This window comes from Malurus melanocephalus, unplaced genomic scaffold (genome assembly GCF_030028575.1).
Source record: "Malurus melanocephalus ecotype Western Australia unplaced genomic scaffold, MMel_1.1 scaffold_454, whole genome shotgun sequence".
Lineage (NCBI taxonomy): Eukaryota > Metazoa > Chordata > Aves > Passeriformes > Maluridae > Malurus > Malurus melanocephalus.
Window position 1 is genome coordinate 159,840 of NW_026623686.1, and position 12,784 is coordinate 172,623.

The 12,784-nt window shown below is 38.6% G+C and overlaps 1 protein-coding gene across 1 annotated transcript in view; it reads left to right on the forward strand.

Annotated features, from left to right (window-relative positions):
• Window positions 1-12,784, forward strand: part of PARD3 (par-3 family cell polarity regulator) — a 392,579-nt gene that overhangs the window by 140,235 nt on the left and 239,560 nt on the right. Inside the window, 1 exon segment of the mRNA XM_057380497.1 lies at window positions 2,966-3,097. Within this exon segment, the coding sequence (XP_057236480.1) occupies window positions 2,966-3,097 (132 nt within the window).

Sequence of the window (12,784 nt, forward strand, 5' to 3'; positions counted from 1 at the left end):
ATGGGGAGCCAGGAGCACCTTAAGGCTGTGTGCTGTAGGTGTCTGTGAGGAGGATGATGTGTGGCAGCCCTGAGAGTGCTGATCCCTCTGCTCTTCTAGCTTGGTGCTTGGCCCAGTGCTGTCACTTGTGGGGACCAGGGAGAGCTGTTTGCCAAAAAGCAGTGACAAAGAAAGGAGCGGAGGATTTGTCTGTGGCTGGTTGATCTCTAATGTTTCACTGTTTGGCTAACACCAGCATGGCGCTGTGTGTGATTGCAGCACTGGTATTTTATTCCAATCTGATAATAGCGCTATTTTGAGCCTCTGAAGAAAGGTGAGAGGTGAAAGTGCTGAGAAACAAAAAAAAGTTACAGAAACCACATCTCTCTGCCATTCCAGCATTTATTTCTGCTGTCAGAAAAAAATTGCTGAGTGACTTAGATGCCTTCTGTATAAAATGAGCTGTTTTAAGTCTTAGCAGGAGAAAGGCAATCTTCCACAGAAGTGGGCAACAAGCAGAAATACTCCRGTAGGTGGGATGAATGTACTCAGCACAGATAATACTAGGCATAAACTCTTTTCAGAGTTCTTGACATTAGTATAGATGCACCAAACACAGGCCTAATTTAACTCTCCTAGCTTAGATAATTTTGCTTACATAGTGTGCTGGGATACTTGGGACTTTTTACCCCACAAATTTCCAGTGTAAACTTTGTGGAATGTAACTGTCCAATGTGATTCTGAGACCTGAAAAACAGCACATCCCTAGATGAGTATCTTTCCTTCTCTCTTGCTCTTGCAAAACACTCCTGTGCAGGCGTAATGGATGCTGTGTGGACAAAGGTCTTTGTGTTTTATAAATAAAAATRTCTTTCTAAAAAGTTTCTATTGAACATTGTAAATGCGAATCAATAAAAAATGGRACTATCTGTAAAATACAGAAATACAGAAAACATCTTGTTACATAGGAAGAAATTTCTGTTCTTGTAGACTAAGTGATGGTCTGTCAGATAGTGGGTTATTGTTAGATGACAATAATGCACACACCAACTGTATGGGTGGTTTTGTGCATAAAATGATTTTTCGTTATTTCTTTGTCAGATTCTGATTTTGTTGTTACACCTGCCCACCAGTTTGAACAAGGGAAATTGTTGTTTTGGCTTGTAGGGACTGTGCCATTCTTGTCATCTGGAGAGAAAAATTGAATAAGAGAAGCAACAGGAAAAAATCAATTTGTATACACTGTTCCCTGGCTTTTATGGCTTTGCTGAGGGACAGTTGTACAARGCTGGCTTCCAATTCCCCTTTCTAAGCAAGAAACTGAGCAAGTTTTTAGCTTGCTGTGTGCTTAACCAGCACTGGGAAACTTGATTGTTTTTAGCTGCTGAAAGACACAAAATTTTTACTCATTTGTGGCAGTGTAAAGTAACTCATGATGATTATTTGTTAGGCTGGTTACCTGTGCAMAAATATTTTTACAAGGTTATCTTGTGCTGGTTGAATTTAAGCTTTAATGTCTTGAAATGGAAGAGTTATTTTATACTACAGAGTCTTTCAAGGAAATAAGTTGTCATCAATTAAGAAAGCTTAGGTTTGATATGTCTGGGAAAAGATTGGTCTCTCACAGGAAGCATTTGAAAACTGCTGCATTTCACAGTTATGCTAAAACCTGAATTTCTTAGCAAAGCCTGTTATTCGCAAGAAATACAGTTGTGAATGACAATTGTAAGGGAATTGATGCCACATCTAGAATGTTGGACCCATGTTGTTCCAGGCCAAAGAAATATCAGTATGGCAAACAGGGAAAAGAAATACTCATTCTGATGGAATGAAGTATTGATTTAAGAAGGGTCAAAAATCTGCTGTATGCTATAAATAAAGAAAATMATAACTTTCAGCTGCAAATGTGCACAAGTGTTTGTTTATTATTTTAGAGATTTTTGAGATTCCCAGAAGTGGTAATATTGCAAAATATGTAGGACTAAAATCCTGTTTTTAAAATAAATACTCTATCTAAATTATCTGATTTGGCATGAAGATAGACAAACATTGACTGGAAAAAATACTCTGCTTCTGTAGGAAGGATGCTTATATATATTACAGTATATTTATAGTCCTCTTTGGAAAACCTGAGCAGAATTTCAGCTCCATGTATTACTTCAGTTGGAAGGACCTAAGCTATGTAAGCTATCAGCAGCACCAACTTTAGGCTAAAGGTAACTCCTTATTAAGAATCTGCCTCTATGCTTTTGTTGGCTTTTAGTGATCAGATTCAGTAGGACTAAAAATCTTTAGGAGCTGAAGAATTTGTACAGCTTGTAGGAAAGATATGCAGACAAATTCATCAATTAAAAWGAAAAAGAAAAATTATTAGTCTCAGTAGGATCAATGTATCTCTGTCAGCACAATCTCCATCTGCTGCTGTTCTACAAATGTGACTGTATTTGTATACCTTCAGGCAAACCAGGCAAGGCATTATTATGTGGTATAATTAATTCAAGTTTTGAACTCTACAGCATGCTATTCTGGTCTAAAGGATGCTACCTGGAGCAGTGAGACTACTTTGATTRTAAAATTGATTACATACAGAGACTTGGGAAAATCTCACAGCGGCCATAGCTGTGACTGGATGGACTCATTTTAGGTGCGTTTGCTCTCAGTGAGAATGAGCCTGAGCAGCATGGTGCCCTGAAAGCTTTGCTGAGTGTGTACCTGGGAATCTGTGCACTAGAGGTTTGAGGCTGGAAAAGAGGAAGGGAAGCGTGAGTGGGTGCAAGATCTACAGCTCCACCAAGGCTTTAGCTGGGCTTTCCTGGCACGAAGCAGAGGGAGCTCTTGCGCTTGAGTGGCCGAGCAATTGYGCTGTCCGTGGGTCCAGTCCTTGGGTCCAGCCTTCCGTCTGTGTTCGTTTAATAACCAGCTGCATTGTTCATGTGCAAGGACTGGTTGTTTTTTATAAGACACTTTTTTGTTTCTTTTAAACTAGAAAGATGAAAACTACAGAAGCCTACCACGAGATACTAGTAGCTGGTCTAACCAGTTTCAGAGAGACAATGCTCGTTCATCGTTAAGTGCCAGTCATCCCATGGTGGACAAGTGGCTGGAGAGGCAAGAACAGGTAATATATATGTGTATATATATATATTACTTTATCAATCTAATCTTTATGCTACTCCAAGCTATTACAAAGAAGTGTGTTATTACCTGACATAAGCTTTCTAAGCGTGATAGAAGCACCAGCAGTATGCTGACTAAATTTGTATGGGATTCCTTCTGCTTCCAAAAAAACCCGCATTAAGACTGAAATGGACACCTGCAAATATTTAATTTTAATTCGTAAATGCATTCATATAGTACGTGGAGTGCTGCTGTTCTTCACAGCTGATACCAACAGGGTTATTTTAATTAGTATTATTTTGATAAACACTCTGCCATTGAAATCTAAYAATAATACTACATAATAGCCAAATGTGGGTCAGTTGTGCCACTGCACTTCTAAATGCTTGTTATTCTCAACGCCATGATAGATATTAATTATAAATTTGAAGACAGTGTTGTATTTATTTAGYGTATATTTATATTGCTTTTTATCTTAGGCTTTTTTGAGACACTTAGTAGTTCCAATCTGTGTTTTTCGTATTTATTTATTAATAAGCTGGTAGTCACAGAAATTTAAAGGTCTGAAATTCTAATTACCTAGCAGTCACTTTGTGTCTTTGTATGTGCCTGAAATTTTCARAGAAGTGTCTTGAAATGTATACAGAAAATGCATCTTTAATATGGAAATTRGAAATACAACAGCAAGCTCATATGTCGGGTAGTGCATATGTAGGATTATTACCTCGTTTTTCTTCTTTATACAATGTGACATGAAAATACTGAATTTTTGCATTGAACAAAAATGTACAAATTTTCTATTTTACAGCAATAGGACATAAAGCCAGAATTGCTTTATACAGAAGAGCTTCCAAATGAAATTTGCTATTTGACACAGCCCAGGCTTTGTTACAYTGTACCGTGTGAATGGAGGGGAAGGTTTATAATCCAGCACTGGGCTGGAGTCCTGGCACGGCTCTCCTTCACCCACAAATCCTTTACTGATATTTGAAGTCCAGCATTGCATAGCATACTCCAAACATTCTTTATTCAAGCCCATTCTTAGTTTAAAAGGAGATTAAATGGTATCACAGAATATAAARAAAACCTAAACCCCCTCCTAAAAGTGAGCTATTAAATATTTTTATCTCTTGTAATCATCTGCAAATTAATTATTTCTACGAGAAAAATTCTGTCTTTTTTTCTTCTATTCATTTCTCTGCACATTTAAAGACAGTGTTCCTTCCAATGCTGTTTTCTCCAAGAATATGCAGTGTTAGGTTGGATGCAGTGAGCTGCTGTCTCTGCATCAGCCTGTGTTGAAATGGAAAGTCGGTGCTCAGATTTGAAGGCACCTCCTGTGTGGGTTCTGCTTGTTTGATGTTTTGAGGCGTATTTCCATGCATCATTAGTTTGCACTRTGGCAATTAATGAAACTGTTGTCTCAGCAAAAGAAGTTGGATTAGAAATCCTAATAGTGATCATATTGTAAAACATTGGGTACATGAAATTTTAATATATGATGTTTCATATTAAGCTGTGTGTTGATTTTAGCCTCTGAACAGCTTAACTAGTTCAATTTATCCASCAGTGGTAGACTGGAAGCTTTTTTGTTACCAGAGCTAACTGTTTGTAGATTGAAATTGTAAATATGTTTCTTTAGAGCAAGTTTCCTGCTTTTTGCTTTTGTTTGTTTGCAGCGGCGTGGTTTGATTTTTTTTTTTGTTTGTTCGTTTTTTCAGAGAGAGTGTTTATTTCTTGAATATGTTTATGATTCTGAATGTTACCTGGAAGACCAAGATCCTTTTGCAATTTCAYATCAGCAGGATAATTAATTAGACTGAAACCTGTTTAGCAGGATACATACAGGAGGAGAAAGTCTGTTGGGAGTGTGGGATGCACTATAGGGAAGAAAGGAAGGGCCTGGCAGGGGACAGAGAAGCTGCAGACAGAGATATTTTTCCACACCTTTTGGCGTTTTTAATATCTTCTTCAGTATCCTCTGCGGGATTTGGTTTCCCACAGGTTAAACCTTCACTTCTGAGAARGGGGAGCTCAAGCAGCGAGGCTGCAATCTGGCATAATCAATTAATTTAGCAGCTGCCAGTCGTGTTCCTGTGTGCTGGGCAGAGCTGKGGAGGGGCTGGGGCGCTCTGTGCACCCTGCCAGGATGGGCATGGAGAGAAGCAGACACAGGTCTGGCACAAGGGTGAGGCAGCTACAGTGCCAAGAACCTGTACTGCAAAATCCATTCCAGATACCAGGGCTGTTAATGGTCCTGRGTATTAATGGTCTAACCTTGCCTTCAGTAGAAAACACTGGGTTCATCTTGCAGGCTCCAGAGACCTGTTGTTGGATGAAGGCCCTTCTGGCTGGGCTTCAATTACGTCTCTCAAAGCTTGCCTCATCTCTTCCTTTTGAATATAAGGCAAAAAAGAATTCCAGGGTAATCTTTGTCRCCTTCAAGCATACATGTGCATTCACTGGAATTTCATTTTTGAAGGTGTGATATTCCAAAGAAATACAATTATTTTTGTATAGGCAACACCTCATTTCCTATACCCAGCATTAGGGAGCAAACTGTAATTCTGTAATGAGTATCACAGCTCATTCTGAAGATGAAACTACAAGAGGCATTGTTTCTAGGAAACCATTATAAACTTCTGTAGCAGGGATTAACAAGGGCAAAGAATTAGATAYGTTCAAGTAGGTGTTAGAGAAGTAGTTCTGTACACTTGTCTGGGTTTTAGTACCTAAAAATGGAGGAATGTATGAAACCCTTTAAAATACCTGGCAGTAATTGCTTTTGGTCATATCTGTTGTGTTTTACTTGGGCTCTAGTAGAGTGATACATCAAATAAGTGGGAAAGATTTCTGCTTTCTGAGTCCTTTAAGGTCTTTTGGTTGTATGTGCTGTATCTGCCTTGCAATTGTTCCCCAGTTATTTCCAGGGCCCTCTGGGTGTCCACAGTGCAGATGATCCATGTGTTTCTCAGAAACTTTTGATATTTCTTAAGCCCATGAAATAAGTTATATGAAATGCTTTACCAAAGAATCATGTCACCACTAGGAAGCTAAAAATCCTAATTCAGTTTCAGAATACATTTAGAAAGGTAAGGATTTTTAATGCACTGTATGCAAGAGTGTGTAGTGATAGGACAAAGAGGAATGGTTTTAAACTGACAGAGAATAGGTTTAGATTAGATGTAAGGAAGAAATTTTTCACTAGTTGGGCAATGAGGCACTGGAAGAAGTTGCTCTGAGAAGTTGTGGATGCCCAATCCCATCAAAGCCAGGTTGGATGGGGCACTGAGAAACCTGGTCTAGTKAAAGGTSCCCCTGTCCATGGCAGGGGGSTTRGAGCTCCAGGTGCTCTTTAAGGTCCCTTCCAACCCAAACTGCTCTGTGATTCTATGATTGTATTTTTTACCCTTTCASTCAATTAATTCTTTCTTACAGATTATCAAGTGCTAGGGAAAAAAAAAAACTTACCATCTATAATTTGATTCTGAAATATCTTGCAAAAAGAAAAAGTTGGTTTTTATTCTTTGCCTTGCCCTCCACACCACCTTCCTTTTCCCCACAGCAACCAAACTTTAAAGAATAGTTGAAAAATCTTATTTTCTCTGAAATTTATTCATATATATGGTAATATCACTTTTATTCGAGAGCTCCTTTTTCCCTTAGTTTTCAAGACCTCAAGACTTGCCTGGGCCCTGATCAAATCTGGCCTCATGCTGTTTCATACCAGGGAGACATGAAAGGGAATATGTGAAAGAGTTAAAGTTTTCACCACTTCCTTAAGTTTAGGTACACAGAAAGTTTCTCTCAGGTGGTCATTTTAGTTTTTTTATTGGAACTGACAGCAAACAAGACAGAACTGAAACAGTATATTCCTTGCTCAGCTGGTTGGGAAGGGGTTTGAGGACAGCAGGAGARGAAACCCTAAAGCAGCTCCTCTTAAGTATGAAGCAGTTGATCAGATTTGCAAATACACAAAGTTTGGTTTAGTTAAAACTATATGTAAATCTATAAAYGTATAGATATGTATTTGTTATACAATTATGTATTTGGTGTATATCTGTATTTGTCAATGCATGAAAACAAGGTAGGAGATGGAGTAAAATTTCACAGTTATTACAGAAGAACATGTCTGATTCYTAAGTGCCCTGTAGCTTTCTGGTATCCAACAAAAGCCAGAGATTAGAGCAGCTCAMATACATTCTGAAATGGCAAGAGAAGCTGGTTAGTACTGCTGTCTTCCTGTGCAGAAGTGTGCTGTGTGGAACCATTCCCTAAGTTATTTTTGTTCATGACATCTGTCCAGAGTAATCTGGTGCAGTTTCTCTGGTTCCTGTTGCAGCAGGATCAGACGTGGAAGGAGCATATGGGTCTTGTATCTCCAGCTGTAGAGTACCTGCCTTCAGCTTGTATTTTCAGCAAAATAAGGCCTGCTTTTAATACATTTGAATATGGTCTCTTTAAACATTTGGGTGCTTAAATTAATGCGTTTCAGCACTGTCAGCTGAAAAAAAAAATGATCAAAGCTTCAGAGGTAGGTTGGTGAATTTAAACCACTAATTTCATGTCGATTTGTCAAATTTTCATTTTACAACAAAAAACCTGTTTCTTTTTCATGCCTTAAGAAAGAAGGCAGCAATGCAGCTCATGTATTTTGTTTATTTCTAAATGTTTCATAGTGTTATGGCTAAGGTATATATTTTTGTTTTCACTAGYGTACCTCTTCTGTGCTTCTCCTTGTCTGACAGGTGTATTTTGGATTTTCTTCTTTATGTTTTATTTTTGATTATGACTGTAACTGCAGTGGAAGGGTCTGCAAATTCTATTTCACGGGGAGGTTCAGGGATGGAGGCTCTTACCTCAAAGTCCTCAAATGTAGAGATTGAAACTGCTGTAAAAATTACTGTCATTATAAGGAGTTGGGCTTTAAGATTTAGAAAAGGAATGGCTAGSCTTCAGATGGAAGAATAATTTTAAACTGGTTATCCATTACTCTGTAAAATGTCAGGGTAGAGTCTATTGCTTTCCTCTCTCCCCAGGTATATGCACTTCATAATTTGCCTCTTGTGATAACAGCCTTAATGAACATAGAACCATGGCAGCATTACGTATTATAAAATACAAAKATGGTTTTAAAGCTTATCATATTCCCCATAAAGGGTTTCTGTCACAAAGATAAAAAATGCATGTGTTCAAAGCTCTAGGCATAAAGCAGAGAGCTGTCTTTTTGGGGRTTATCCATGGAGGTCCCGGATGAGAGGCGGGGGATGTGTGTGTGTAGCCATGAGGCTGCCCAGAGTTTGTGAAACTAGGCAAGAATACATGGGGGAGTAAATATCACCGAATGTCATGTGTAACCTTGTTTTTTGCTTGGCACATGACTTAATATGGAGTAATTGGCCATAGTTGTAACTAGGGGCAGGTAGAAGGAGTGACCAGTGCATCAGTGGAGGATTCACTTAAGGTTTATGTTAATCAAAGAGTTGGTTGAGAGACCTCAARGGGCCCCTGCAAGAGTGCAAAGTCTCCCCAGTCCCATATCCACCTGCAAATGCGGGTTTTTCACTTGAGATGGGTTCTTGGCCCTGTGAGGACACTGGCTGCACTCTGATAGGGCTGTCAACACACCGAGTGCTACAGCAGTTGTTTCTCCTGCATTTTGTGCTGTGGAGATGGTGAAAAGCTTGCTTTGGCCCAAGAATATTTGCTTTTTGCCGGTTCTGCTACAGGTAATTAGGCATTGAATGCTCCCTTTCTTTGTATTGGCAAGGTGTGAACTATTTCAGCATGTGAGCTCAAATGCTCGGATGATATGTAAGCTATCAGGTGCTGGCTGCTCAGCTTGAAAAGGGGCAATTACAGTCAGCAAGGGCAGTGGTCTGAGGCAGCCAAATGCCCWGTCTGGCTGCCAGAAGAGCACCCTGACATCTTGGAGCCCTTACTCAATACATGTGTAATAATGTTTTCCTTATTTTTTTTCTCCTTTTTTCTGTGACTAATCACCCCTATGGAGTATTTTGTGTATTTAACATAGTCAAAATTTGTACATAATTTCTAAAAGCATATGACTTCATGTAAGAATTAATGTAGTATTGGGGTATCACTGATATGTATGGGATGACAATTAAGTAATTATTCTGTAGAWTTGTCTCAGTGTTCTCCCTCTGTTGCATTTATTGGATAGGAAAAAAGGCTATGCATAGTAAGCTCCAAAATTAGAAAACCTGTATTTCAGTGATTATAATGTGAGTACTTACAAAAAGCTGTCTGAGCTCCTGTTGTTTACCACTGGAGTATAGATCTGCATCAAGCTGAGGCGTGCATGAGCTCAGCTGCTCGCTTCCAGGCTGGACCTGCTGAGCTGCTTCCACCAGCTGAGGCTCTGGAGCTGCTCAAGTGCCCATTTCCCACAGACACATCTTGATCTGGGAGCCGTGCTGGAGCTGTTCTGTGTGACATGTCAGAATGCTTTAAAAGGGTCATGGCAGGGGAGAACAAGCTCTTAGATGGGCATGTAAATTCTCTGTTTCTGCTTTTCAGGTTAAAATTTTCACCATATTTTTCCATGGTGAAAATCAGAATCACAGGTCTATTCTAGGTATAAATCTGACTTATGTTCTAACTTGATTCAGATACAGATTTCTGAATCTAAYTGTAATTTCCACATTTAAAAGCCTTTTGATTTTCAAGACCTGTCATGATCTTTTTCTGATTTTTATATAGATCTATGTAACCCCTACACCCATAGAAGAGTTTTTATCTCTCCTGAATTCAGAAGAATAGCTATTTTTTCCTGTATGAACCTTAGATGTGACTATATTAATAYAGATATTTGTTAAATATTCTCTGAATGTTTGTGTATAACCAAAGAAACAAAGAACCCTTAAAGACTTAGTTTTATGCTGAATGCATCAGTGTGWACAGAGATAGAATCAAATTTCAAGATGCAACCAATACAGTATGTATTAGTGTTAAGAAAATATTAATGTGGAATTTAGAAGTCTGTGCACTTTCACAGAAAATGGACATTTGTGGACATGACCATAATTGTGTATTTTGGAGAGAGAAGACTCTTCTTATTTGTCTTGAAGTCATGAACAGATTTGAAGTTGTTTTTCAGTGCTGAGGATTTCAGTTTATATGAGGTAGGAGGTTGGAATAAACAGCTTTATTGCTCGGGGACAGCTGTAGTGGTGATGCTTTTATAAACACTGTTTCATGCTGGCATCTATCTTGTTCTCCTTTCAAAAATAATATGTCATTTCATACTGTGTATTAAATAGGTGAGACAGTTGGGGGCTGCAGTCTACTTCCAGTTATATGCTGCTGTGTAGATATGAATTCAGTGGCAGAATGTAACTCCATATGTGTCCACATTTAAAAAAAAAAAGCCAAACCAAAGCCAGAAAAGACAATTTTACAAAAATACTCATGTTTTTTAATTATTACAGACAAAGACATGCATCAGGTCCATGTGTGTATCCTCACACTCACACAATCTCACTCTCAAAGGTGTTTAAGGAGGCAGATGAGGGACTGGTCTGAAATTTAAAGAATTAACAGCCCATTGGAAGATACCTGGTCACCTGGTCCAACTTTTTGTGGGAAAGAGARCCTRAGTGASACTATCTAGCACCCTGTCCAATCCTGCCTCGGTCRCCTCCAGTCATGGGTGCTTTGTCATATTCTTAGGGAGGTTCTTCCAGTGATTGATTGTTCTCATTATAACAAAACCCCCAAAAAAGCAAAAGTAAACCAGAATCAAAACAACAACAATTTTTTCTTTTGTTAAGATGAAATCTTTCCTGATGCAGTTTGTACCTGTAGCCCCTTGTCTTCTCCATGTGTGTCCCTGTGGAGAGGGAGCCTCTGTCCCTCTCTGYAGCCACCCTTTAAGTACTCRAATAATGTGATGAGGTCTCCCTGAGCCTTCTCTTCTCCAGGGAGAAAAGACTTGACTTCTTCAGTTCTTCCCAGTGCAGGCTTTCCAGCCCTTTAATCATCCTCATGGCCTCCCTCTGAAGCCTCCCCAGTGTATCCCTGCCTTTCATGAACTGTGGCAGCCAGAGCTTGACACAGTTCTGCAGGTCCTGCCTGACAAGCAATGAATGAAGTGAGATATCTCAATATCACAGCTCTGTCTCTGCCACTGTCTGCTATAAGAGCCACCTTATTTCACAGAAACTTTTTCAAAAGTGTTTTCACACATGAAAGGCATTTTCTGACTTGCTAGTAACCATACACTGCGATTTTTCTGCCCTTTTGGACCAAACTATTGAAATAATCCTGTTGTTATGGTAATTTATGATAATGAATTTACCACACCAGCAATAKAAATAATACTCTCTAAAACTGCAGAAAGATGCTGTAGAAAGCTTTAAATTAATTATTACTTTYAAGTTTTTTGACTGTTTTCTAAATATTTTGTGAAACAACATTATCTCGTTCTTTGTAGACTTCTGTCTGTCCATGGCAGCAGGTCAGATAAGGACATCTGAAAATCCATTAATGGCCCTAAAAAAGCATTTTGTCAAAGGATGTGTCTGGGGGTTTTTGGGGGTTTTTTTTTTGTTTTCTTTCTTCATGCTGTGAAAAAGGTTTATCTTCTCATATGTTTACTTTCTAGTCCAGGTGTATATAATGTATCCCCACTACTTGTTTATGACAAAAATGATCTCTGTTTTCATAATGTGCTTGTTGCTGCTGCTGTGCTGTGTCCTCAGTAGTCCTGATGGAATGTGGTGGTGATGGTCAGTGGTGCCACAGCTTCCCCCCTGCACAGCCCTGCCTGCCTGGGGAGAGCAGGAGAGGTGGCCCTGAGATGGCAGAGTGAGCAGCACTGAGCAGGAGCCACAATTACCGAGTGCCAAAGTAATGCAGAACTGAAATACATTAGTAAAATTAAAATTTGTCCTCATTCCCTTGGTGGGTAATACAGTTAATGAAAATAGATCTGACCAAATTAAGATAATTTATTTCATTAGTTTACAGCACTGTAAAACTTTTCAGGGCACTATAGCCCTTTGGTACAAAGCTGAAATAGATGMAGTTCCACTATTCACTTCAAAGACCACAAAGGTTAAAACTTTTAAGTGTATTAAAGCAATTTTGTTAATTGTGTCTATAGAGGATTCTCCCTTGCCCTTCTTGGTAAAGTATTCTTAATTTAAAATTCACATTATGCTCGTTCTGCATTCTAGCCTTTTAACCAAAGTGTAAATATGTAATCACTTGTATCTTCGAGGCTTAAAAAGAAATTCAGCATTTTTGTTTCAGAAGGTAGTACTGGTAGTACACGGTATTAATATTTTATCTTTTTTTTTTCTTTTGTTTTGTTTTCTTACTTTCTCTGCTCTTTCTCTTCTTCCTATGTGTCTGCTTAGTGGTTTATAATACAAGCGCAGGAGCCAATTCCTTGGAAGGAAAGAGGTGTCATCTCTATACTCCATTCCCTAAATCCCTTTCCTGTTTATTTTGTGCAGTCTTGATGCTGTTCTTTTCTGTGCTTATCAGAAAGACACTATTCAGAATCAGAAAGTTACCCTCTAAATTTTTCCTCTAAATGGCTTATGTTACTTATTTTAAAGAAGTATTTATGTTACTAATTTGTAGTGGGAGTTTTAGTCCTTCCTACACTAAAATAAAAACACTTCCTACACTAAAATAAACTTGTCTGAACTGTAACATG